This window comes from Taudactylus pleione, unplaced genomic scaffold, assembly GCF_031769625.1.
Source record: "Taudactylus pleione unplaced genomic scaffold, aTauple2 ptg000689l, whole genome shotgun sequence".
In the NCBI taxonomy this organism is placed as follows: domain Eukaryota; kingdom Metazoa; phylum Chordata; class Amphibia; order Anura; family Myobatrachidae; genus Taudactylus; species Taudactylus pleione.
The window spans coordinates 933,993-961,505 of NW_028285091.1; the positions used below are offsets into that span (position 1 = coordinate 933,993).

General features: G+C 47.7%; 1 protein-coding gene across 2 annotated transcripts; it reads left to right on the forward strand.

Moving 5' to 3' along the window:
- The first annotated feature begins 276 nt into the window (after positions 1-276).
- On the forward strand, positions 277-23,868 carry LOC148477794 (uncharacterized). Of its 2 annotated transcripts, none has more exons than XM_088456160.1 (7): positions 277-517; positions 1,366-1,520; positions 4,702-5,293; positions 6,894-7,042; positions 18,525-18,713; positions 19,783-19,906; positions 20,000-23,868. In XM_088456160.1, exons 3-7 carry the CDS (start codon positions 4,711-4,713, stop codon positions 21,166-21,168), a joined length of 2,214 nt encoding a protein of 737 aa, XP_088312286.1. In that variant the 5' UTR covers positions 277-517; positions 1,366-1,520; positions 4,702-4,710; the 3' UTR covers positions 21,169-23,868. The 2 variants fall into 2 exon arrangements, with proteins under 2 accessions (XP_088312286.1, XP_088312287.1); XM_088456161.1 differs by lacking the exon at positions 277-517 and adding an exon at positions 987-1,020.
- Positions 23,869-27,513: the final 3,645 nt, after the last annotated feature.

Consider the following 27,513-nt stretch of genomic DNA (forward strand, 5'->3'; position numbering starts at 1 on the left):
ATCCACAGCTATGCGAGCGGCCTCCCAGCCGCTCCTAAAAAAAAACGCTCGCAAAAGCGAGCGCCTCTGAATCAGGCCCAGAGTCAGATATAGATCAACTGACTGCCTCATTGAGTATGGAGAAGGACAGGAGTCACATGACTGAGAGGATATTACATCTCACCCTGGAGATCATACACCTACTGATTGGTGAGGGAAAGGTATAAATCCCCTTCACTAGCCGTACCCGGAAGTGACGTAAGTGAGGGTAGGAAGTGACGAGAGTGAAGTGTAGGTTTCTGTCCACACTTTCCACGAAAAAAAAGAAAGTTGGCCCCTTGCGAGCTCGCTCCGCTCGACACACTGCGGGCTCGCTCCGCTCGACACGCTGCGGGCTCGGTGGCTCGCCACAAGAATATATTGCCCCTCTGGGCCCACTTGGATGGTAGGGAATGACGTTGGACACTGGCTGATGACGTCATCGTACAGAAACTGAAGGGGATCCAGCAGCAGCCCAGTGGAGGACCTGGCTGGAGGGGTAAGTATTAATAAATACTAGTGGCATATTTGTTTGTATCATAATGATACGAAACTAAAATTGGCGCTGGTATTATCGTTTGTTTATAAATGGGGCCCTTTATAACGTTGCATAGAACATAACTCTTGTGATCTTTTGTAAGTCTTATGAACTTAGTGGTAGATGCTTTTCTAAGCTAATTTTCCTCCCCCGACTCCTCTGCAAGTAGGTAGCTACTGTACAAACCTCTGATAAAAAAATTAGGGAAGCAGCTAGATCCCCTTCCGTAGATTGACAATGACGTCATCAGCCAGTGTCCAACGTCATTCCCTACCATCCAAGTAGGCATAGAGGGGGAATATAAACATGTGGCGAGCGTAGCGAGCCACCGTGCCCGAAGCGTGGTGAGTGAAGCGAGCCCGTGAGGGGTTAACTTTCTTTTTTTTGGTGGACTGTGTGGGCAGGAAACTACACTTCCGCCCTCAGTGCACGTCACTTCCGCCCTTAGTGTACGTCACTTCCAGGTACAGAATCTGAAGTGGAAATAGTCTCTACCCTAATATTAATCTAGCTTGTCTCTGGCTGTAGATAAATCCTAACTAGTGATTGACTAACATACCTCTAGAAGCTTATTAGCCTGCCCGGTATGTTAAGACTGCATATAAATGCAGGGCAGGCTTTTTTCTCACAGCTACCATTGAGCTCTACAGCGATTGTGGCTGCTGTATTGTTCGTGCTACATAATGATTAACCACTGCCTCCATTCCTCCAGGATGAATGGTGCTGTCAGGCTTCTTAGATATGCAGGATCACTGACTGTGTCTGGAGACTAAACAGTTAACAGCCCGTGTTTTCTTCTTTCTCTGCAGCTGGCTCTCTCACTGATACCGCCTCTTCCTTGTCAATCACAGCCCTCCAGCCAGCTAGTGCATACCAGCCGGAGCTTCCTGTACCACCTCTCACCAGACTGCTGCCAGGGCACTGACCTGAATCTTTGCTTGGCTCCTCTCCCACACCACCACAGGTACTAGCCCACACTGGCTTCAGTGCCAGAGACTCCCGGCCACCGCCACTAAAGGACCCCATACATCTGCGACGGATCGTCGTAATGGAAGCGGAAGCGCCAATCCGCTGGTCGGAAATGCTGACCGGGGACCATCGATGTTCAGCGATCCGTCGCATGATCGCTGAAATTTCACATGTTAAATTTTTCCGATTTCACAATACCAATCATTTATTGATCGTGATTGTCATATCAGTGAAATCCAACATGTTGGATTTCTGCGATGCCGGGTTGCAGCATCGCAGGATTGCGGCAATCCATCGCACCAGCACTTACCCTAACCCTATACTACGACCTACAGTTAGCCTAAGCTTGTGCCATTCTGGCACTTTCTAAACTGTCTCGTGCCGCTATTCCTGGCTTTTTTCCTCAAACCTATGAGTTTACACGCAGAGCATTACACATAACATACATTTTCTATTCATATGTAACAATTGCCTAAATTACAATAATTATATATTGTCCTGCCTCTGGGTCTCATTCAGATCCGCTCGCGAGCGCAGGACGCTCGCAATCGGGTCGATGGTGCCCTAATGCACATGCGCACGACGGAGGGAGCTCCGTCGTGCGCATGCGCGAGACCCGCATAGTGACAGCCAAGCTGTCGCTATGGGTCTCGCACCAAAGGGGGCGTGCTGTCGATGGTGACTGACAGCACGCCCCCTTGGGTGGGCATGCCGGGGGCGTGGCTGCCAGACGGATGTGTTCCCATGGGAACGCCTACCGTCTGGGTCCGGCCCCACTGACATCACTAGTGATGTCAGTAGGAATGATTTTGGCTCTGATAGAGCCAAAATCACTCCAGGGCTTGCGGTCACCGAGACCCTACCGCAGGGTCTCGTCGCAAGCCCGATGGTCGCGATGGTCAAGACCATGGATGGATGGTGGATGGTAACCCACAGCTATGCGAGCGTCCAAGAGGCCGTTCCATTTTTAGGTAGGAGGGCCCTGATTCAGAGCGAGCGCTCTGGTCAGAGCGTCCGGCTCTGAATCAGGCCCTCTGTACCTAATACTGATTACCTCCTATATTTACTGTATATTATTACACTATAAAAATAGATGACTAAACCAGTAGTATTAACCAGCCTATATACCATTAAATTATTAGGTTTCAGAAACTAATATCCCCTGATACTATTTTATTACCTAAAGGGGCCTATCCATTAGACGACTTATTAAACGATCCAACCAAAACCAGGATGCGCGTGCACGCTGGGTTCTTGCCGACCCCTACTATCTGCCGAACATGCTGGTCAACCTGACGACGCTCGACACTATCCACATGTTTGCAGATAGAGAGATCGGTCTCCTGTACTGAATGACGTTCAGTGCGGCCACCGGCGACTTGAAGGACTGAACGCTAGACGTTCAGTTTTTCAGGTTGCGTAATGGATAGGCCCCTTTAGCCTATATATGGAATAGAGCTACAAATGTCTGGAATTGAGGAAAGCTTGATGTGGAGAGGTTGTTACACTAGTTTCTTGTGTCTGGAAATATTTTTGGAGCCGTAATTTGCGTGCAAAGTGATGAAAATCTATTTGCCAAGTTAATTCTTTAAATGCGCTCTCAATTCACATCACTGAGTTGTCTCTCCGATAAGATTGAAAATGTCCTTCTTGTTGATGTTTCTCTGGTTCCTCGTGTTTTGCCCGCCCCTGCGGGTGTGCGTCCTTTTCCTGCTCCAGAGAGAGTGACACCCCAGGCAGGAAAGAGGAACTGCACAAGCTGTGACAGGTGCAGGGTGCTAGAATGAACACTATGGGGTCTATTTACTAAGCAGTGTTAGGAGAAGTGAAAAATGAAGAGAGAAAAGTGATAAGGCGCCAGCCAATCATCTCCTAACTGCCATCTCACAGGCTGTGTTTGAAAAATGACAGTTGGGAGCTGATTGGCTGGTACCTTATCACTTTTCACTCTTCACTTCTCCTAACACTGCTTAGTAAATAGACCCCTGAAAGTTTGTGTGTCCATGGATACAATGCTACATCAGCCACCTTGGTAACAAAACAAGGTATGAGAAATGACTATGATAGAGCCTGTCCATTATTCTTATCACCAAAGACCTGATTAAAGTATATAATCTGGGCATCCCCCAGCTGCTCAGTGCAGAGCCGAAACTAGGATTTTTGTCACCCGGGGCAAGGCCATAATTTGGTGCCCCCCCAAAAAAAAAACAACATAGAGGACAAAAAGGGAGTGTGGGTTTGTGACACAGTAATGCCCCTTATAACACATTATGCCACACATAAATGCCCATTATAACATATTATGCCCCAGTAATGCCCCTTACAACATATTATGCCACACAGTAGTGTCCCTTATAAAACATTATGACACAGTAATGTCCCTTACAACACATTATGCAACACAGTAATGCCTCTTATAACACATTATGCAACACAGTAATGCCCCTTACAACACATTATGCCACAGTAATGCCCCTTATACATTAAGCCACAGTAATGCCCCATATACATTATGCCACAGTAATTCCCCTTATACATTATGCCACAGTAATGCCCCTTATACATTTATGCCACAGTAATGCCCCATATATATTATGCCACAGTAATGCCCCATATACATTATGCAACAGTAATGCCCCTTACACATTATGCCACAGTAAGGCCTCTTTTACACTAAGCCACAGTAAGGCTCCATCTCCCTTCTCTTAGTTGCCAGGGCCGTGCGGTGGGTGAGCTCGGGACGCGGGACAGGGCTGAAACACACTGGGGAACTGTCAGTACTGCCATCATTGTAATGTGGCGCCGCTCATGAACCAACTGGAGCTCATGGACCGACAGCCTCTGCTGATTGGCTGCCGGTCCACGAGCACTGATTAGCTTGCAACCGACACCACATTAGACTGACGGTCTCTGTGCCTCTCAAGGCCGGGATGCGGCTCCAAACCCAGAAGAGCAGCAACCTAGCCTCCCGGCAGCCACTCCCCGGCACCCCCTCAAGTCCAGCACCCAGGTCACGTGCCCCCTTAGGCCCCCCCCTAGTTGCGGCCCTGGCTCAGTGTTTAGCTCTAATCCTATGTATCCAGATAAGATTATATTGATTGTTCTCCGTACGCTCAAAGCTTTTATATATTTTATAATATATGTTTATTGGTAATATTCATTTTTTTTTTGTCCAGATAATCAACATGCCGAGTTGTATCATTCGCTCCTGTCCGTACCGAACCGGAATCAAAACCTTGCATCCAGACATTATATTGCACGTGTTCCCCAAAGATAAGCATCGTATAAAGCTATGGCTCGAGAGGACCGGACACGTCTTCAAAGACATCGATGCCTTTGCCGAGAGAGTGTTTGAGACAAAGAAAAATGATAACTACCGCCTGTGCTCTGCGCACTTTACAGGCGACTGCTACGTGCATGCAGGAAGGACCAAGGTGCTGAAAGTGGACGCCGTGCCCAGCATCTTCCCCCCAGGGGACAAACTGATCGAGGAGACGTTTCGCCAGCGCGCAAGCCGAAAGACTCGAATGAATCGCATATTAAATAGCCTGAATGCTTCAAAATTATGCGTCGATGGATCTCCGAATATAAATGTGATTAGCATTATAAAGAATCCATCTACGGTGAGGATGGATGTGGGAACGCAGACGGAGATCTATCGCTCTACCTGTCATCAAGGTGTTCAAGTGCCAGAGTTTGCTTTTCAAGAGACAGGGACAGTACAAGAAGACTTTGTGTATGATTCCACCAACCATCTAATGCAGCAGGGTAAGTATACAAACCAATGGTAATACCTCCACAATAGACTCTGCGATTCAGGGTTTCTGGGACCCTTTCATGTCAGTGTTAAATAATGGGACACCTCTAGTTGGCCTACATAGCTGGTTATGAGCTACGTCTGTGGGATTTTAGGTTGGCCATCGACCTTCAATGGTGTTTACATCAGTGGCTGATCCCCAATAGCGAGCTCTGGCCCTGTTATACACATGCATAGGCACAGTCTGCGCATGCAGAAACCATTCATGGCTTCTTACCGATGGTGGAAAACCATTGACCATCGATGGCAGATCCTTCGATGGACATCACTCGTATGATCACGGTATAACCAGTCATCGGGCACAAGTATCCCATGGTTTCCCATTGCACATACATCTGGGCCACACTGCGCCACGATGGTTATCTTAAAGAGATGCAGATCGGAATCGCATGCAGACCCATGCAATTTCGATGCCCATTGGGGGGTGACCACCAGCCGCAGCCCTGTCACAGTTTCACTGACACTGGCAGCCATGGTCAGTCGGACATTCTGTGCCTACCATAGGCAGATGCAATGTCCGACGGTCTGGCCAATAGTGCATTTTCCCCTACTGCAATAAACATTTGATCAGAAGGAGTGTAAGATGTCCATGCTTCCCATACACCCGAGAGCCCTATCTTATTTCAGTATATCAGGGGTTCCCAACCACGGTCCTCAAGGCACACTAACAGTCCAGGTTTTAGGGATAGCCATACTTGAGCACAAGTGACTTAATTAATGTCTCAGTTATTTTGATTTAACCATCTGTGCACAAACATGGATATCACTAAAACCAGGACTGTTAGTGTGCCTTGAGGACCGAGGTTAGGAATCACTGCAGTATATATATGAGCGAATGCCACATTTAAGAAAGAAAAATAATACAATTAGAGTTCCTAGAAGAACGCAAGTTGGAATTCATAGTATCCCAAAGTATGGCTGTGCTACTCGGCAGCAAAGACAAACACCATCTCCTAACAAACACATTGGGGGTCATTCAGACCCGGTCGTTAGCGCCGATGCGCTCGGACCGGGTCGATGGCCCCCCACAGAGCATGCGCACGACGGCGCCGGTCGTAGCGGGTCTCGATCCAAAGGGGGCGAGCTGTCGATGTTGATTGACAGCTCGCCCCGTTTGGAAGGCGGGCCGGGTGGGGTGGCAGCCCAAACGGAGGCGTTCCCATGGGAACGCCTACCGTTTGGGGGCGGTCCCACTGACATCACTAGTGATGTCAGTGGAGAGCTTCCGGCTCAGACAGAGCCAGAAGCTCTCAGGGGCTCACGACAAGGGAGACCCTACCCTAGGGTCTCGTCGTAAGCCCCGATGGTCGCGATGGTCTTGACCATCGCGACCATCACCTTAGGCGGTCGTAAGGCTGTGGGTGTTAACCCACAGCCTTACCACCGCAAAGGAGGACGTCTTGAAACTTCAAGAGGTCCTCCCCTCATTCAGACCGACCGCACGCTCTGTGCGACCGGCTCTGAATGAGGTCCATTGTTTGGTGAGGCATAATTCCAGAAATTAATAGTTTTTGTTCTCTTATCTCATTTGTTCTCTTCTTTTGAATTTAGCGGTGACATCAAGTGAAATGTGTCTGCAGGTGCCAGAGTTTAGGACTAATTATCTGCCCGACTCACTGATGGTGCAGAAGAGCAGGAGTCACATGACTGAGAGCATCCTACATCTCACCCTGGAGATCCTCTATCTGGTGACCGGAGAGGTGAGGGCTTCTGGGACACAGTGACATCACTTTTATATCTGTAAACCGTTTACTGCAGAATTAAGTTTAGAAACGTCCCATTTTCTGGGGCCATTATGCAGGTGAAATGTCATCATGGAGATGACTCGCAGCCCATGTCTCTTTGTGTGCCGTAGGATATTCTTCGTTCTGTGCTGGCCATGGAACTGGGCCTGATTATAGAGGTATAAGCTACCTCTGGTCTTTAAAAGCATTAATTCAAGGACCTGACTGAAGTGGTAAGGTTCTTTGGGAATGCCACAGTAATGTCATTCTTATGTCTATTGCTACTATAATGTTATATCTACTAGCTAGTAACCCTTGTTAGAGTATACCTGTCTTTATCCATTTCTACAACACTGGGCATCACTTTCAGTGCATTCTCTGTCCTCCACACTGTTAATTTTAATAATGATCTATACACTTAGGCAGATATCTGACAAAATAACGTCAAATTTATTAAATAAGTTCACCAGTAACACTATATATATATATTATTTTTTTAAACAAGTATATTTTTCAAAACTTTAAATGTGATACACAAAAAAGAAATAAGCTAAAAAAAAAAAAGGGAAGAAAGAACAACAACATATTAAACACAAGTAAAAAGGAAAATAATACTAATTTACATATAAAAGCAAAAAACACAACCAACACAAAAGGCTAAGAGATGAAATAGACATGTGAATGGCATTCAGAAGACAGAACATAGGGCCTGATTCAGACCCACTCGCGAGCGGCTGTCCGCTCGCAAGTGGGTCGATGTTCTGGACTGAGCATGCGCACGACGGAGGGAGCTCCGTCGTGCGCATGCGCCAGACGCGACGAGCGAAGGAAAGTCCTTCGCTCGTTGTGTCTGATCAAAGGGGGCGTGCTGTCGATGTTGATTGACAGCACGCCCCTTTGGTAGGCGCGCCGGGGGCGTGCCTCCCAGACGGGGGCGTTCCAAAGGGAACGCCTCCCGTCAGAAGCCGGCCCACTGACATCACTAGTGATGTCAGTGGGAGTGATTTTGGCTCTGATAGAGCCAAAATCACTCCGGAGCTTGCGGTTGAAAACCTCAACCGCAGGCTCCGGCTCGCAGTTTCGATGGTCGCGATGGTCACGACCATCGCGGCCATCAAAATGCACGCTCGTATAGCCTGTGGGTGGTGACCCACAGCTATACGAGCGTCCAGGAGGACGCTCCATTTTCATGGAGGCCGGCCCTCATTCAGAGCGTGCGCTCTGCTCAGAGCGTACGGCTCTGAATGAGGGCCATAGTCATATACATACATAGTGAGATGACGGGAACATCCATAGGGTAGGAACAGCTAGGTCAGTCAGGGGAAGTGTCTAGAGCCAATGCATAGCTGGGGCCAAACTCTGTCAAATATTAACAGACACTTCCGTTTCTTGTACCTGAATTGCTCATGGCAGACAATAGAATTAACTAGACCAATCCATGAAGCAATAGAAGGGGACTGTTAGCTAATGTGATAAAGGTAATGACATGAATGTGTAAATAACAATTTAGTACATCAGCAAGGCCTAAATCAAACATACACGTTTACGGATCAACGCTATTACGTTTTAAAGAATAATTACATCACTAAACTATGGGCCGCGTCCTCTGTAGCATTGCATCTAAGAAGGTATGTAAATGAGACAGGTGTGGTCTTTTGAATTGAGACGCCCATCTGACACAGCATCGGATCACCATAGGGAACATCGGCGGCCCATCTGACATTCTGGGCAACCCTAAGATTGGCACATTGCTGCCTAGTCCATCTCAGTGATGGGTGTGCTTTAAACGGTCTTGGTTGGAGTGGCGTTCTCCAAAGATGGTTAGGCCGATACAGCCAAGAATATAAAATATGCACCATGCGTCAGGAAGAGCCTATTAGCAGGCTTCCCAACATAAAGTGGTCCCAGGTGGGCTCAACCTTTATAATTAACTCCCGGTAGTACAGTGGTCCCTATTTCTCTTTCAAGGTCCATAGGGTCCACAGAATCTACCTTGGGGTATGTAGTGGAAACGATCCATTGCACCAAACAGCTTCTAGCTTTGCAGCTCCCAGCATGCATCGGTCCTCCCTATATACCCTGCCCCCAGCCACAGGCATTCAGTTTTCTTGTTTGGTGTACGGCAAGTATCCAGACGCACCTGTTAAACAGCAAGGCTGCCTAGGCAGTCCCAAGCTTTTTTCTTTTATGATTTACTTAGTTTATGACTACCGAGTTTAGCAGTACCAGGTGCCGAAAGACGAAGGTACTGCGACTCCTACCTCCGCCGGGGCCGAAAACACCAGTACCACTATATGCCCTGAGGTTCTCGGCGGGCCTCAGCGTGGCTTAGCTAGCGCCTGTGCTGAGTCCGGACTGCATGTCTGGCACGGAGATGACAAGTAAGTACGCGGCAGTCTTAGCATACGGTGTAGGAGACGCATCGGTGCAGCTGCGGGTGAAGGTCTCGTGTGACGCTTCCTCACTAAGGGGGCCGGGTCCTTATCGTCTGTCGCCTGGGAAGGGTAGTAGATGCACTAGAGTGCACTAATAAGCATTAACTACTACGAGGCCAGTGTACCCGTGCCATCAAAATCGCAGCTTAGGTGAGATAAGACGCTCACCCGGCCATTCCTCCCCCATCCCAGATGCAACTTTCGGTTCGGAGTTCAGCATCTGGTTTACTATATTTGACCACCTCATGGTGAGACCCTCGCAGATCGCATTTGTGTGTACTGATGTAGCTGTTGGTCTCAAAGATTGGTCGGTCTCCCTGTATACCTCTCCTTTGGGCCTGGTATATGGGTATACTCTATAACCTACCATTACCCCTACGGGCTGGCTAGTTGATTCAGTGTACCATTTGCAATAGCAATTCTGCGTTTTTGTTTCAAACTGTCAGTTATACCTATCACTGTGTTTCTCCTCATCCCTCTGGAAGGTGTGGGGGTTTCATTGATAAGGGGTCACATTTATGCTGTACACCTTATACCATTTATACATTTGTCATGTCTAAAGATGTAGGTGAGAAGGATGATAAGCCAGTACTCAGATCATGTGTCTCTTGTTTGGCAGGCCTGTCTGAGCAGGATGTTAACCAGGATGGTTTGTGTAGCCTCTGTTGTAAACAGCTACCTGTTCAAGCCGGTACATCTAGAGCTCCAGCGCTAGAACCACCCGGGTGGTATCCGGTTTTGTCACACTTAGTGGACAAAGTCACAGAAGCACAGGCTCCGGCTGCGGTATTTCACCATGCTATGGGGTGTTCACAGCAGTTGCATCCTTCTATATATATATGCCCCCCCATGAATTCCTGTTGGTTTAATTCTACTGCTCACTCTAGTCAGAGTATGCCGCCGTCTATAGCTCCTCAGCATCCAGATAGACAAGTGCCGGCAAAGCAGGGGCATAAGAGGTTGCCTCATGACAACCTGGACTCCTCTTCAGACTCTGATATTCAGAGTTCTGGGTCTTATTCGGTAAAAGACCATCAGTCTCTGGTGGATGTCTCATCTCTGGTGAGAGCGGTTAGATCTGTCCTCAGTATAGAGGAAGAGGAGGCCCCACCGACCGCGAAAGTGGTCTTTAGGTGTCAGAAGGTGGCTGAACAGCTGACTAATCTTATGTCTGAGGCATGGAGTACTCCTGGGAAGCATTTCCATGCTACAGGGAATATTACCTCTCGGTCCCCTTTTGCACTTGGGGCCTGATTCAGACCCGGTCGCAAGCGCTGTGCGCTCGCAACCGGGTCGATGGTGGGCCAGTGCGCACGCGCGAGCCCCGGAGCGAGTGCAAAAAGCGCTCGCTCCGGGACTCACTACAAAAGGGGCGGGTGTCGATGTTCATCGACAGCTCGACCCCTTTTGTAGGCGTGGCGGGGGGTGGCTTCACAAACTGAGGCGTTCCCGTTTGTGGGCGGCCTCACTGACATCAGTGAGAGAGCTTCCGGCTCTGTTAGAGCCTAAAACTCTCTGGAGTTTGCGGCCACGAGACCCTACCACAAGGGTCTCGTCGCAAGCCCGATGGTTGTGATGGTCTTGACCATCGCGACCATCATCATGGCCGCTCGCATAAGCTGTGGGTGGTGACCCACAGCTATGCGAGCGGCCAAGAGGCCGCAACTTAAAAACCAAGCGCCTGCCCTGATTCAGAGCGAGCGCTCGCTTTTTGCGAGCGCCTCTGAATCAGGCCCTTGGTGAGTATAACAAATGGGAAATTCCCCCAACAATAGACGCTCATGTCATGAGGTTGATTAGGAGCGCTACGTTACCTATTACTGCAGCATCCTCTTTAAAAGAGGTTACAGATAAGAAACTTGACAATCATTTGAAATCAATCTTTTCATTATGTGGAGCTCTCACCAGACCAGCTATGGCTGTAGTCTGGGTAGCGAAAGCTATGGAAGAATGGACGACAACTCTGGAAGGTACTATGCCTGAGGTTACCAGAGAACAGCAGTCTTTTCTCAATCAGATGCAAGAAGCAGCTGTGTATATGGGGGAAACGGTCATTGTCGCAGGTATTTTGGCTTCTAGGGTCTCGGCGACTTTGGTTGCAGTTCGGAGATCCCTTTGGCTAAAAACCTGGAAGGCAGATGCAGTATCCAAGAAGGCTCTTGAATCTTTGCCATTTGCGGGGAAGGTACTGTTTGGACCAGAGCTGGATGACATAATGACTTCTCTGACAACACCGAAGTCGGCTGAATTACCATTCGCGACTATTCCTAAAGTTAGTCAGTCGGCATCTTGGTCCTTTCGCCCACAGAATAGGGCGAGCGGTCAGTCTTCCTCCAAGACGTCAGCCCAATAAATCTTGGTCAGGCAAACATCCTGCCTCCAAGCCATTTAGTAAACTTACTGTTTGATGGGGTAGGCCTCCGCCTGGGGGGTCTCAGGGTTGGAGGCTGACTCTTACAGTTCTCCCAGGTCTGGTATCAGACAACTACGGATACCTGGGTTCGAGAGCTGGTCTCTCAGGGTTATGCCATTATGTTCCTGAGGCATCCCCCTCAGAGGTTTGTGGACACAAACCACCCTTTAGACCCGGGCAGGGCTTCGGCCTACTGGGAGTCTATTTGGGCCCTCCTGAAGTCAGGAGTCATAGTCCCCATTCCTGTGATGCAACAGGGAAAGGGTTGTAATTCAAATGTGTTTTTGATTAAAAAAACAAATGGGTCACATCGCCCTATCCTGAATCTGAAGTCTCTCAACAGGTTCATCCATGTGCCAAACTTTCATATAGAATCCCTACGGTCAATTATGCTGGCGATGGAGCCTGGGGATTTCATGGTCTCTCTGGACATACAGGATGCTTATCTGAAAGTTCTGATTGCACAATCCCTCCAAAGATTTCTAAGATTGGTAGTAGATCAGCAACATTACCAATTTCAGGCTCTACCATATGGGCTGGCCAACAGTTCCTCGAGTATTTACTAAAATAATGGCAGTTATGACGGCTCATCTCAGACGACAAGGAGTCAGGATACTGCCATATTTGGACGATCTCATGATATTAGCACAATCTCAGGAGATGTTACAATGTCATCTCCAGATGACCATTGTTTTCCTACAAGAGCACGGCTGGATAATCTGTTTGGAAAAAGTCCTCTCTTTCTCCAACCCAGCAGATGGTGCACTTAGGGACGCTGCTGGACTCTCTGGGACAGAGGATTCTTCTACCAGAAGACAAAATTGTGGCACTACAATCTCTGGTGCACAGTCTCCTCTGCAAGCAAAGAGTGTCGGTACACTTGGCAATGCAGGTGCTGGGCTCCATGGTATCCATATTCGACATGGTGGCTTATGCCCAGTTTCACTCCAGGTCCCTGCAGAATTGGATTCTGGCTCATCGGGATGGTCAGTATGATCAGATAAAGGTCCGTATTCAATTAGAGGCGAAAAGTCGGACAAGTTTCGCCTGTCCAACTTTCCGCCTCCTTCGCCTTTTTCAGAGGCGAAACCTTTTTGTGCGCATCCCCGCTTTTCTCCTTATTCAATTCCTAAACACGCGAAAATGGAAAGTAGCGAATGCGGAACAGGCAGAAAGTACTGTCAGAAGTGGGGAAGTGAGTCTGTATCCCCCCAAAAAGATGCACTAACATAGGGAATCAATGTAGATGTGTAGTAATAGTCTGAATTAAAGTGTTTGGGGTATTTAAGTAGTTTCAAAAGCTTCTTATTAGCGTCTATGCAAAAGTAGTGAAGAATGGCATTAAGCAGTATTTTTGGGTGGAAACAAGTACTCCAGTCAAATAAGGGATACTTGAAAAGGAATCGGTATGAAATCCCGGCTGCCGCATGGCCGGTAGCTCGATTCCCTGCAGCCCGACAAAAGAGCAGAGCCCGGCAGCGGAAGCCCGACAGCGCTGGAAATCCCGATCGTCCCTAAGGTAAGTATATACTAACCTAACCTACCCCCCTAACCCTAACCCTCCTTTAGGGTGCCTAACCTCCCCCCCCCAAGTGCCTAACCCTAACCCCCCCTTCCCCGCTGCCTGACCCTAACCCTCCCGGGGGGGGTGCCTGACCAGTCCCCCCCGGGTGCCCTAAACCTAGCCCTCCCCCCTCGCGGCGTCCGGCATCCCTTTGAACGGGATGCCGGGTGCCGGTCTCCCAGCGTCGGGAAAATGACAGGTGTCTAGATATAGACGCCGGTCATTTATCCCACGCCGGGATAAAGCAGTCGGGAAGCCGGCTGTCCCGACTGCATACCCTTGAAAATGGGTGCTAGCATATTTTTATGTCTCTAAAGTGAAGTTTAAAAAAACTTCAAAAATGCATCTGCAATCCTAAAAACACCTGACCCATCCTAGCAGACCCCCAAGAAGTCTATTTCGCTACTTTTTATGCAGTCCCCCAACTTTTTTGCAGCAAAAGTGAAAGTACTTTTTTGAGGTGTTCTTAGGGTTTTTTTAATTTTATTTACTTTTTTCAGATTTGTCCTTTGGGGGACTGTGCCAAGGGTTCTGGGTCGTTTTCTCACGTTTGCACCCCAAAATAAAGATTTTGCACTTCGTTTCACCTGATATTCTTAGGAGAAACTTTTTCGCCTATTATATTGCTTTGAGTTTCCGCTTAGGTGAATTGCGTCTGGATTTGGAGATAAGTTCCGACCAGGCGAAAACCGACAATACGCAAAACTTTTTCGCCGATTACAGCTTTTTGGCTCTATTTGAATACGGCCCAAAGTCTCAGATGATCCGCATCTCGCCAGAGGTTCGGTTCTCCCTCGTTTGGTAGCTGGATTGGGTACTCCTCACCACTGATGCAAGCATGCGAGGATGGGGAGCAGTGACAGGCCATCACACCTTTCAGGGAAGGTGAACGGTTCAGGAAGGTCTTCTACCAATAAATGTCTTGGAGCTTCGGGCAGTATGCAGAGCATTCATACTGGCGCAGCCACAGGACCTCCTACAAGGCAGGCAGGCTGATCCAGGTTCAGTCCAACAACGTGACAGCAGTGGCCTACCTCAATCATCAAGGAGGCACACGAAGTCTGGCAGCCATGAAGGAAGTGGCGGAAATTCTGTTGTGGGCAGAATGCCATCTTCCAGCAATCTCTGCAATATTCATCCCAGGTGTTCTCAACTGGGAAGTGGACTTCCTAAGTCGCCATGACATACACGCCGGAGAATGGGCTCTTCATCCGGATGTCTTTCAACTCCTGGTGGACAGGTGGGGAGTTCCGGACGTAGACCTCATGGCATCACGTCACAATCACAAAGTCCCCAGGGACGGGTCCAGAACAAGGGACCCCTCAGCCGCCTTCGTGGACGCTCTGGCGGTGAGATGGGATTTCAGGTTGGCATACCTGTTTCCTTCAATCTCTCTCCTCCCAAGGATCATCAGAAAGTTCAAACAGGATGGCGCCAGGATAATACTAATAGCTCCTCCCCTGACATGTCTATCCATAGACAGTCCACTTCCACTGCCTCTATGGCTGATCTGCTAATGCAGGGTCCCTGCCTAGATCAGGATTTACCTCGACTGGCTTTGATGGCATGGCTGTTGAGTCTGTCGTCCTCAAGGCCAAGTGGTTATTGGCCTCGGTGATTCAGACGATGCTGAGGGCAAGGAAGCCTGCTTCCGCCCGCATCTATCACAGAATTTGGCATTCATTTTTTATTTGGTGTTCTCATAGAAAATATGACCCTAAGATATTTAAGGTTGCAAGAATACTTGCTTTTCTTCAGGCGGGATTAGACTTAGGTCTCCGCCTGGCTACCTTGAGAGTTCAGGTTTCTGCATTTGTCAGCTTTGTTCCAATACAGAATTGCCAGTCTGCTAGATGTTAAAACATTAGTGCAGGGGGTTCTCCGCCTGTAACCTCCATTTGTCCATCCAATGGCACCGTGGGATTTCACTTTGGTTCTCAGGGCTTTGCAGACTGCTCCCTTTGAACCTTTGGAAACTGTGGACGTAAAATGGTTGACAGCGAAGACGCTTTTTCTCCTCGCTATTGCCTCGGCTCGTAGAGTTTATGACTTGGCAGCTCTGTCATGTCGCTCTCCATATTTGATTTTCCATCAAATTGTGCTGTCCTCCATACTAATGCGGGTTACCTTCCATCCAAAGGTGGTTTCCCTTTTCCATATAAATGAGGAGATTGTAGTTCCGGCCTTTCAGTCTTCAGACCTGTCTACAGGTGAAGCTTCCCTGGATGTGGTTCGAGCCCTTCATATCTACGTGGATCGGACCAGCTCCATCAGGAAATCAGACTCGCTATTTGTGTTATATGGGTTTCACAAACGAGGCTGGCCAGCAAATGACTATTGCTCAGGTCTATACACAGGCTGTTAGAAATAAATAGTTTTTGTGCTGTGACTGAGAGCTGCTCAAGAGTTAATTAGAATTCAAGGTGTAATCGGCTTTCAGTTTGAAATAAATATTTAGTCCGTATGGTTCCAAAGTTTTTAAGGTATAAATCCACTTGGTTTCAGTTTTTTTTCAACAAGGTTATTGTAGTCATCCAGAAAGTGAATCCAAGCTGGAGGGGAGAAGATATAATAACCTTGTTGAAAAAAACTGAAACCAAGTGGTTCCGGGTCTGGACTTCCATTTTTTAACAATGTTGTTAATAAAGACTAGTATAAATGGAGCTACAAAAGAACGCCATCTCCATCCTTGACAAAGGAACCAGCGAGGTCCAAAATGCGTTGGAGAAGTAGGAGTTTTTGGAGCTACATCGAGCACACCCTACCGCTAAGTCCACACTGCACCCGGCAGCCGACATCATATCTTAGCACTGCATGTGAAGTCGGAACCCGGAAGAAGAGCACCCCGCTAAGCAGGGAGAAGACCGCCACTACCGGGAACCATCAGGTATAGTAAGGGACAGATAGGGCATTAGTTTCACCATATGGACTGTCTTTGTGGACATTATTGGGGAACATCGCTACACCTCCAGCCCTACAATTAGTCGCAAAAGACTATAAACATTGAAGTACAAATGTAAATGTTTGTTTGTTTGTTTGTTTATTATGCAATCTTCATTCCATAAGCGCTCGATTACACCTTGAATTCTATACACAGGCTGATCTCCCTGTTCTTAACAAGGTGACAGCACATTCTACTCAGTCTGTTGGACCTTCGTGGTCGGTTAGACATGGCACCTCGGCTGAACAGCTGTGCAAGGCAGCCACTTGGTCTTCCGTCAATACGTTTATCAAATTCTATGCATTTGATATGTTTGCCTCCCAGGATGCTTCCTTTGGGCGGCGGATTCTCCTCTCTTCGTAGGAGCATCCCCACCCTTAAGGAAACTGCTTTAGGACGTCCCCAAGGTAGATTCTGTGGACCCTATGGACCCTGAAGTAGAAAATCAGAGTTATGGTATGACATACCTTAGATGACTCTTTTTCTTCAAGGTCCATAGGGTCCACAGAGCACCCTCCCTGACGCACCTGGCCTCAGTTGGGATCTGTTCTTTTTTTCGTATCACTGATTCCCTCTTCGTATGTTGAGTGTTTCTTGTGTGCGATGTACTTCCTTCTCCACTATCCATCTCTTGCCGTTAGACATGTTTGGAAACTGAATGCCTGTGGCTAGAGGTGGGGTACATAGGGAGGAGGACTGATGCATGCTGGGAGCTGCAAAGCTAGAAGCTGTGTGGTGCAATGGATAATTTCCACTACATACCCCAAGGTAGATTCTGTGGACCCTATGGACTTCGGAGAAAAAGAGTTATCTAAGGTATGTTATACCATAGCTCTGATTTTTTTAAATGAAATGGGGACCTATCAGGAGATATGAGTGACTGAGTACACACTAAAGCCGCGATTCAATTCAATGTGATGTTCAATAGCCTCGGGTGGGAGCTCCCGAAGCTATTCAATTCAACGTGATGTTTGGTTGGGCTAAAGGATTTCTTTTCGCACCCTCTTGAGGATGCTAGGAGAAATCCGACATAAGTGGCAGCCGCGCAGCTGTTTTCCTGCTTAGTGCAACGCTAACAGCCAAGCGGCCGGCACTGTAGTCGGAGAATGTCGGTTCTCGCGACTAAACACCCAGGTTAAGTCGTGAGAGCCTGGCAATCTTCGACTTAAAAGCATGCTGAATTGAATAGCTCCAGGAGCTCCCTCCTGGGGGTATTCAAAATCGCATTGAATTGAATCATGGCCTAAATGAGTGATTGTGCAATCCGTTTTCACAGTGACAGACAACAGAGATAGCCGCGGCTTCAGTTCGGTTATGGCACAGCTAGCCAATAAGAATCAGCCTGATTCTTATTGCTGCTGGACGTCCACCACCAATCGACCGGTCGAATAGCTGCGGTCGATCTCAATCTACACTTTGGCCACCCCTGATCTAATGTATGCTCACAAACTGGGCTCTAGGGATTTACTGTTCAACCACAATATTATACAGAACTCCCCTTCACAGACACAGGACTCGATTCTCAGTCTTGGTTTCAAACACTTGGATGAACATACAGTCAAATGATTCATTATTTTGAATTATACTTAAGATTAAAATATATGGTTTTGTCTCCTTATCTTTCATCCAGTTAGACTTCTATATATACTTTGTTTCAAACAAATTTTTACCGTGTAAGGATTACTCCTCCCATTTATCTAGGCTATATATATACTGACCCAATATGGGTCATTATTCACTTGCCTCTGAGGAAGTTGACACCAGTCAGTGAAACGCGTTAGCCTGTTATTCTTGGTTGATCTCCCTCCACTTAGGGATGTTCTTCGATTCACTGCTGTTATCCTAAGTTACATTCTGTGGTGGATTCAATCTCACCTGATGGGCACATTGCATGTGAGTATTTCACCTGGGATTTTGCACATAGCTGCACTACACAGGCATACCCCACATCTACTCAGACTTCTGTTACCTTCGGTACCACATCTGTGATAATCTGCTAATATTAATTGAGCTCCCTTTTGACCTTTCACTGGTGTCTTCTTTGTTTCTCCATTATGCTGATCCACGTTTGCAATGTTTTTATTACTCCTGTTTGAAACACCCAGGATTACACAGCTCCAAAGATGATGTCTGGTGACTTTGTCAGACGCACCTTTTGTCCCCATGTGTCAGGAGGACTGAGCAGGACCCAGAACTTCATCACGGAGCCTCCACCTCACTCACTCGTTGATCGGAACAATGAGCAGAAGATTCTGGAACTCACCAACAAGATCATTCAGCTGCTGACTGGAGAGGTGACTGCTGGGAATGGGACATTATACAGTAACACCAGGGGATGTGTCTGGGTGGTGACTGGAGAGGTGACTGCTGGGAATGGGACATTATACAGTAACACCAGGGGATGTGTCTGGGTGATGTCTGGAGAGGTGACTGCTGGGAATGGGACATTATACAGTAACACCAGGGAATGTGTCTGGGTGATGACTAGAGAGGTGACTGCTGGGAATGGGACATTATACAGTAACACCAGGAGATGTGTCTGAGTGATGACTGGAGAGGTGACTGCTGGGAATGGGACATTATACAGTAACACCAGGGGATGTGTCTGGGTGATGACTGGAGAGGTGACTGCTGGGAATGGGACATTATACAGAAACACCAGGGGATGTGTCTGGGTGATGTCTGGAGAGGTGACTGCTGGGAATGGGACATTATACAGTAACACCAGGGAATGTGTCTGGGTGATGACTGGAGAGGTGACTGCTGGGAATGGGACATTATACAGTAACACCAGGAGATGTGTCTGGGTGATGACTGGAGAGGTGACTGCTGGGAATGGGACATTATACAGTAACACCAGGAGATGTGTCTGGGTGATGACTGGAGAGGTGACTGCTGGGAATGGGACATTATACAGTAACACCAGGGGATGTGTCTGGGTGATGACTGGAGAGGTGACTGCTGGGAATGGGACATTATACAGAAACACCAGGGGATGTGTCTGGGTGATGTCTGGAGAGGTGACTGCTGGGAATGGGACATTATACAGTAACACCAGGGAATGTGTCTGGGTGATGTCTGGAGAGGTGACTGCTGGGAATGGGACATTATACAGTAACACCAGGGAATGTGTCTGGGTGATGACTGGAGAGGTGACTGCTGGGAATGGGACATTATACAGTAACACCAGGAGATGTGTCTGGGTGATGACTGGAGAGGTGACTGCTGGGAATGGGACATTATACAGTAACACCAGGGGATGTGTCTGGGTGATGACTGGAGAGGTGACTGCTGGGAATGGGACATTATACAGTAACACCAGGGGATGTGTCTGGGTGATGACTGTATCATTGTGTGTGTCAGGTTCCTATAAGGCGTCAGGATGTCACTGTCTATCTCTCCATGGAGGAGTGGGAGTATTTAGAAAGACACAAGGATCTGTATAAGGACATCATGATGGAGAATCACCAGCCCCTGACGTCAGCGGGTAAGAGAAGGTTTATATTAATGTTCGGCAGTAGTTAGGAGAAATAGTATTATGAATAAAAATATCTAACCACAATGTATTTCCTTCCAATAGATTTATCTAAATATACGGCACCACATTCTTCATCTACTCATATCAAGGAGGAACCAGTGTCATGTGATGGAGAAAACCTCAGTGCACACATGACACCCACATATCATACACCATATACATATACTCATATTAAGGAGGAATCAGTCTCATGTAATGGAGAAAACCTCACAGACATATTTACACCCACAGGTCATACACAGTATACACCTACTCATATTAAGGAGGAATCAGTCTCATGTGATGGAGGAACCCTCACACACACTGACATATATACACCCACATATCATACACAGTATACATCTACTCATAGTAAAGAGGAATCAGTCTCATGTGATGGAGGAACCCTCACACACACTGACATGTATACACCCACATATCATACACAGTATACATCTAGTCATAGTAAAGAGGAATCAGTCTCATGTGATGGAGGAACCCTCACACACACTGACACTTCCGTACATACAGAAACCAGTACTCTTAAGGATCACATGATGGATGAAGCGGACTGCACTGCAGAAACAAATGTAATCTCTACCGTAACAAGCACAAAGGAAATGCCCGTATCATCCAATTGTCAAAAATGGTTTATCGGTAACTCTGGTTTTCCAAATCAAGAGGGTGTTCAGATGCTGAATCAATATTTTGTATGTTCTGAATGCAGCGTGGCCTTCTCTGTGCGGTCGCAGTTTGTCATACACCAGAGGACTCACACAGGAGAGAAACCCCTCTCGCGCTCAGAGTATGACGAATGTTTTGGTGCAAAGTCAAATCTAGTTAAAAATCCGACAACTCACGCTGGGGAGAATCCATATTCTTGCATGGAATGTGGAAAATGGTTCACTCAGAAATATAATCTTTCCAGACATCAGAGAACTCACAAAGGAGATAATCAGTATCCTTGCACTGAGTGTGGGGAATGTTTTACTAAGAAATCCCATCTTAACAGACATCAGAGAACTCACACTGGGGAGAAGCCATACTGCTGCACTGAATGTGGGAAATGTTTTACTAAGAGATCATATCTCTTCGGACATCACAGAACTCATAGTGCGGAGACACCTCTTTTTTGCTCTGAATGTGACAAAGGCTTTGTTAGTAAATCAGATCTTGCAAAACATCGGATAATACACATCAGAGCAAAACCACATCCCTTGATTCAGTCTTGAATGTGGGAAAGGCTTTACTAAGAAGTCACATCTTACTAGACATGTGAGAGAGAACCCCTGTACTTGCTCTGACCACGGGAAATAGTTTTGTAATAACTCGGATAGGGATGAGCGGTATGGTTTTATTCGGTTATGTTCGGATCTCAAATTGTGCATCATATTGGCTATCCATCTCACGTGTTTTGGATAGGCAATAAGATGGGTTGGGTACGGGCACTCAGGATCCCAGCAGTCAGAATCCCGACGCCGGCATGGTTAGGATACATACATTGGCCGATGTTGGAAGTTTGCACAAGCGTATGAGTTGCATGGCGCATGAGTCATGATTGTTGCCGCTCAGAGACGCAGCAAAGATGTGGACGCGGGGTCTGTGGATTTTAGTGGGCGTACCTGGGAGGTAACGGAATGTGGCTGTGTCCAAAGACACAGAGCTGCTCACTCAGGAGGCCACAGGTGGTGCACCTAGATGGAGAAGCTCCATGTCAAGACGCTGCATGTGGGCGTCTCAGTTTAAAGGAAATTGGCGGCGGCATTAGCATAAGAGGCACCCACGTCCGGGTATTCTGTGTTTATTGTTTGTTCATTGCAGTTTTGACTCTACAAACATTGATACATTTGGGATGTTTGTGTTACTGTATATGTCTGGGAAGATTGTTGTGCGTTAGATGGAGCATTAATTCTTGTGTGAATTTGTGCTGCGCATGCCCAGAAAGTGAACAGATACAAATGGACGCTTGGTGACAAGCGCGCATCTAGCTCGTAGGATTCCTTACAACTAAAGAGGTGGGATTAGGCATTCTCTAATAGACCGTATACATTAAGCGTGTGTTCACTCCAATGCAAGCATGCACAGACCGGCAAAGAGATGCATTTATGCCTGGGTGCCAATATCGGATGACGATGACCGTTGTCGCAACTAGCAAACCGCTTTTTGCAAAGGCTCTGCTGACTTTGGGCATAATTCAGCATGGATCGCAATTGCAACCGCGCACGCAGATGGCTGATTGTGGCGTATTGCATCACAGTACACTTGCGTGAGTTAGCATTGCGATTGTGCTGTCATCACCCACGCAGAAAGGCATCGCAGAGTGAGTGACGGGACGTCAGTGTTTGGGGGTGGTGACGGGGGGAGGGTCGGTGAAACGCAGACATATCTGTCCGTTTGAACGCCATTACATGGGCGTGCATAAATTAGCCACTGCAACCACATACTGTACGCAGCTTGAGTACTTGCAGTTTCTGAGTAAGGTCAGACCTGCTGCGATTGTGCGTCAGGGGCTGATGTTGCTCGAGGTTACCGATGTATACGCAGGACTGCAAGGTATTAGCAGTAGTAGCATTAGCGGTAGTGGGCGTCTCTATGCTGGCTGTGCGACGGTATTTCAAGCGCAAACATTAGCATATTTTCGCAGCGTGCGTAATCTCAGCCGCGCTGGCAATAGCGATCCGTGCTGAATCAGGCCCTTTGTTCTCCTTCTTTGTCACTTTTGCACATCTTATGCTTTCTGAATGTGTATAAGAAAATTATATATTTATTATTATTGTGCATACGGGAGGAATGAGTGGCTTTGTCTGTATTATGAAGTTGCAGTCATATGACCGCTGTCTGCAGGGTGACAAATTCAAGACAACCTCAGTAAATTATAACCAGACTATATTCTGCTAATCCATGACAGAAACTAGGGGGTATATTTACTAAGTGGAGATATTGCCCATAGCAGCCAATCAGATTCTAATTAACATTTCTCTAGCACCTTCTAGATTAGAAGATAATAGCTAGAATCTGATTGGTTGCTATGGGCAACATCTCCACTTCTAAAAACCCGCACTTTAGTAACTATACCCCTAGGAGTGTTATTGTTACCTAATAGCGAATGGATTAGTTGCGCATAACAAAATGTTTACGGCATGGGGACGTAAGTGTATGTAACATGTGCCTGCAGGGCCGGATTAAGGTCTGTGGGGGCCCCTGGGCAACAAACATGTGGGGGCCCCTATTAAATGTGACAAACTGGGGGTATGCGCAGTGGGGACCCCAGTAATGTCAGTGCCCACAGTGGTAGTGCCCCATATGCAGAGCCCACATTAGTGGTGCCCTTTATGCAGTGCCACCAGGAGTGTGCCCTTTATGCAGTGCCCCTGTGCAATACTCCCATTAGTAGTGCCTCCAGTAGTCATGCCCCCTGTAGTTATGCCCCCTGTGGTTGTGTCCCCAATAGTAATGCCCCCTGTATAACTACCTCCACTAGTAATACCCTTGTAGTTGTGCCCCCAATAGTAATGCCCCCCAGTAGTCATGCCCCCTGTGTGTGCCCAATAGTAATGCCCCTGTATAAATGCCCTCAGTAATAATACCCCTGTAGTTGTGCCCCCTGTGTTAGTGGCCCCTGTAGTAGTAGCCCAGTAGTAATGCCCCACCTTCAAGTAGTAAAGCCCCCAAGAGTAGAGCCAATACTAATGCCCCCTGAGTAATGCCCCCAGAAGTGGTGCCCCCAATAGTAATGCCCCCCCAGAGTAATGCCCCCAGTAGTTATGCCCCCCCACCCCGAGTAATGCCCCCAGTAGTAATCCCCCCCTGAGTAATGCCCCCAGTAGTAATCCCCCCCTGAGTAATGCCCCCAGTAGTAATCACCCCCGAGTAATGCCCCCAGTAGTAACTCCCCCCCGAGTAATGCTCCCAGTAGTAACTCCCCCCCCACCCTGAGTAATGCTCCCAGTAGAAAAGCCAATTGCATTTAAAAAAAAAAAAAAAGCTATTACTTACCTTAAGCCCCGCTCCCGCTCCCATCCACGTCCATTCCGCCCGGCTGCTCCTCTGCACTATGGGAGAGACGTTATGACGTATCTCCCATAGTGCACTGCGTGAGCTGGAGGCCGGAGCTCACGAATGAGCTCCAGTCTCCAGCTCCTGCTGACACTGCGGGGAGGGAGCCGGGCGCCCGCTGGTTACAATCAGCGGGCGTCTGGCAAATAATGCCTCCCTGCGGCACCGATGTTAGGTTGCCCGGAGGAGGCGGAACTGGTTCCGTCTCCTCCGGTTCACATTAACCCCGATGGGTGTGGGGGCCCTTCAGGTGTGGGGGTCCAGGGACGATCGCCCCTGTCGCCCCCACCTTAATCCGGCCCTGTGTGCCTGGCATAAACCAGATGCATACGCTACTGTTGCTGACCGAATACATCTCCAGCACTGCATATGGAAGTAAATCTGCTCTTTATACATGTGCTTTATTTAGAGTAATGTACAAGCATTGTGTGACCAATTCTACATCATCCCCTGTATCTCAGCCATAACTTGCCGGATTGCTCTACAGACATCAGTGCCTGTGGATTCTGACTTCACGTCCTGTAACTTAAAAAGAAAACAAATGTGAAATAAAATTAAATGTTTTGCCCAATCATGTACTGTTTTACTTCATAACGTGCTAAATAGTGGAAATATCCATGTTTATGTAAATGTATTATAAATGAGGTTGACTCATCCTCAGGGCCGGTGCAAGGTTTCTTGGCACCCTAGGCATTTCTTCAGCCTTGCGCACCCCCCCCCACCCGCACTCGGATAACTACAGAAGCCCCTATACAGTGCCCCCAGTAGTGGTCCCCCCCTTGAACTACTACTGGGGGAGTAGTAGTCCCCCCATGAAGTGGTCCCACCAGTGCAGTGCCTCCAGTACTAATGCAGTGCAGTGCTCCCAGTATAGTGCCCCCAGTAGTAGCCGCCCTCCCCACCCCCCCAAGCAGGTGGTCCCGTAGTTGAGCGATGTTGGGCCGTGATGGGGAGGTGGCTAGTAGTGCACAGAAAAGTGGTCCTTTCAGTGGTCGTGTTATTGGAATGTCGCAGGCGTATCAATGAAAGTGGCTGCATACACTGACGCAGAGCCACAAGCATAGGAGGCCAGGGTCAGACAGACACACTGCACCTGGTGCACGTTTTGATGTTGCAATCGATGGTGACATCTAAGGATGCACCATTTGGTATTGCTGTGTGTACAGGCGCTGATAGTTGGCGTCTCAGTCTGTGTGCATTTGGCCGCACAGATGTACACCATGGAAGGTGTTTGTAGCGCCATTTGCATAAAGTCACGGGCGGATGGCCTCCAATAGACGCTGCAGCATCCAGCTCAAAATCAGGCCCTAGGTCTCCTAAAGCAATGACAAAACTAGGGGCTTAATGTCCTTCAAGCATTATTAGTAGTCAACTGTTTGGAGGCTTTGCAAGAGGATTTCAAATTCTTAATAGACAATTGTTATTAGTATTACCAGTTGGGAGGTGGTAAACAATAATAATAAAACAGAATTGTCTGGAGGCACCAGATTTCTCGTATAAAGCGGTCACTATGAACTGATACCAGTATATTACTGGGAATTGATAGGCTATATTATTGTGAATATTGTTTTTTTTGCTCTGAAAATTGGGTATGACGGTTACAATTTAAACCTTTAGGGCAGGGGTGGGGAACCTTTTTTCTGCCCAGGGCCATTTTGATATATATAACATTATTCGTGACATCACACGGGGCGTGGCCACAATTGCCGGTGATTACAGCAATGCCCTGAGGATGCTCCATGCAGCGGTGGGACCATCTGAAGTGTCCTAAGGATGCTCCAAGTGGCACTGCTGCATAGATTCTGGCATCAGGGTACCATTCTAGGCACCCTGCTAACCAGATGAGGCTAGCAGAAAAAAGCTCAGAGGGCCAGACCAATGATTCCGCGGGCCTTATACGGCCCCCGGGCCTGAGGTTCCCCATCCCTGCTTTAGGGGATGATTTTGTTATAACCAGATTTTACTCCACCAATCAGGAGACGTTACTCTATTCCAGAGAGGCCTGAATCGGCTTACTAAGCCTCTCTTTTGGTATGGAGATTCCCTCTCACCATCATTAACTGTATCCTATCAGTGTGTCATAGGTAACTCCCTGCCACTACCAGGCTTCTACACTGGCATCTGGAGCCCCTTCCTTCACCAGGCTCCTACATTGGCATCTGGAACTGCTTACTTCTTGGGCATGTTTTGGTGATGCTGCTGAAACACCTCCTGGTTGGCGTTGGCTAATTCTCCACTGGTCACTTACTCTGGACCAGTGTTGTGCTTGGTAGTGCTTGATCTACGAGACACTGGGCTCAACCTCAGGACAAATGTGGAACATATAAGTGTTTGGTACTTATCCGACAGTCACAGGAAACAAGCAGATGCAGGCATCTTAGTATGGCCTCCAGTGTGTGCGATTAAGCATCTGAGTTCACAGCCAGTTATGTAACACTCATAGTACGCCCATAAGGAAGTACATCTCCGTGTGTCTGTATAGCCATCTCCTAGTCACCACCCAGTAACACCCAATACATTTCTTGGACTGTGCGTGTCAGTCGCTATTGCAGCTTGTGCTCCTTTTTAGCTATTTGGATGTATTTACAATTGAATACAACCAATCAGATTCTACATAACATTTATCTTATCACCTTCTAGAAGATAATTGCTAGAACATTGGCAGTTCAGACACGCTGGTTGCCCAAATCCTTTGCAAGATTTGTGTGTTCTCTGTTATTGGAGTGCAAGGAAAAGAAGAGACTGACCAGTGTTTTATTATTGTACTCTACATCTTTAAGGTATACAGTTAGGTGCATAAATATTGGGACATTGACCGAATTTTCATATTTTGGCCTCTAATCATCACCACAATGGCTTTGAAATGAAACAAACAAGATGTGCTTTAACTGCAGACTTTCAGATTTAATTTGAGGGTAATTACATCCAAATCAGGTGAACGGTGTAGGAATGCACTGAAAGTCTGAAGTAGCATCACCGACTCATCGATTCAGCCCCTATATGTCTTCCTTAGGGTGTGGTATAACAGATCGACAATAAATAGGTTGACACTCAATAGTTCGACACCAGATGGTCAACAGGTTTAAAAGTTCAACACATTTTATTATGATTCTCCCCAACCATCCCCTTAGTGCCTAACCCTAACCTAACCCTCTCCCTCATGCCTAACCCTAACTGTCCCCATCAGCCTATCCCTAACCCTCCCCCTAGTGCCTAACCCTAACCATCCTAACCGGCAGCCTAACCCTCCCCCTAGTGCCTAATCCTATACCTAACCCTCCCCCTAGTGCCTAACCCTAACTGTCCTAACCAGCAGCCTAACCATAACTGTCCCCTCTGGCAGCCTAACCTTCCCCCTAGTGCTAACCCCAACCATCCCCTCGTGCCTAACCCTAACTGTCCCCATCAGCCTATCCCCAACCCTCCCCCTAGTGCCTAACCCTAACTGTCCTAACCAGCAGCTTAACCATAACTGTCCCCTCTGGCAGCCTAACCCTCCCCCTAGTGCCTAACCCTAACCT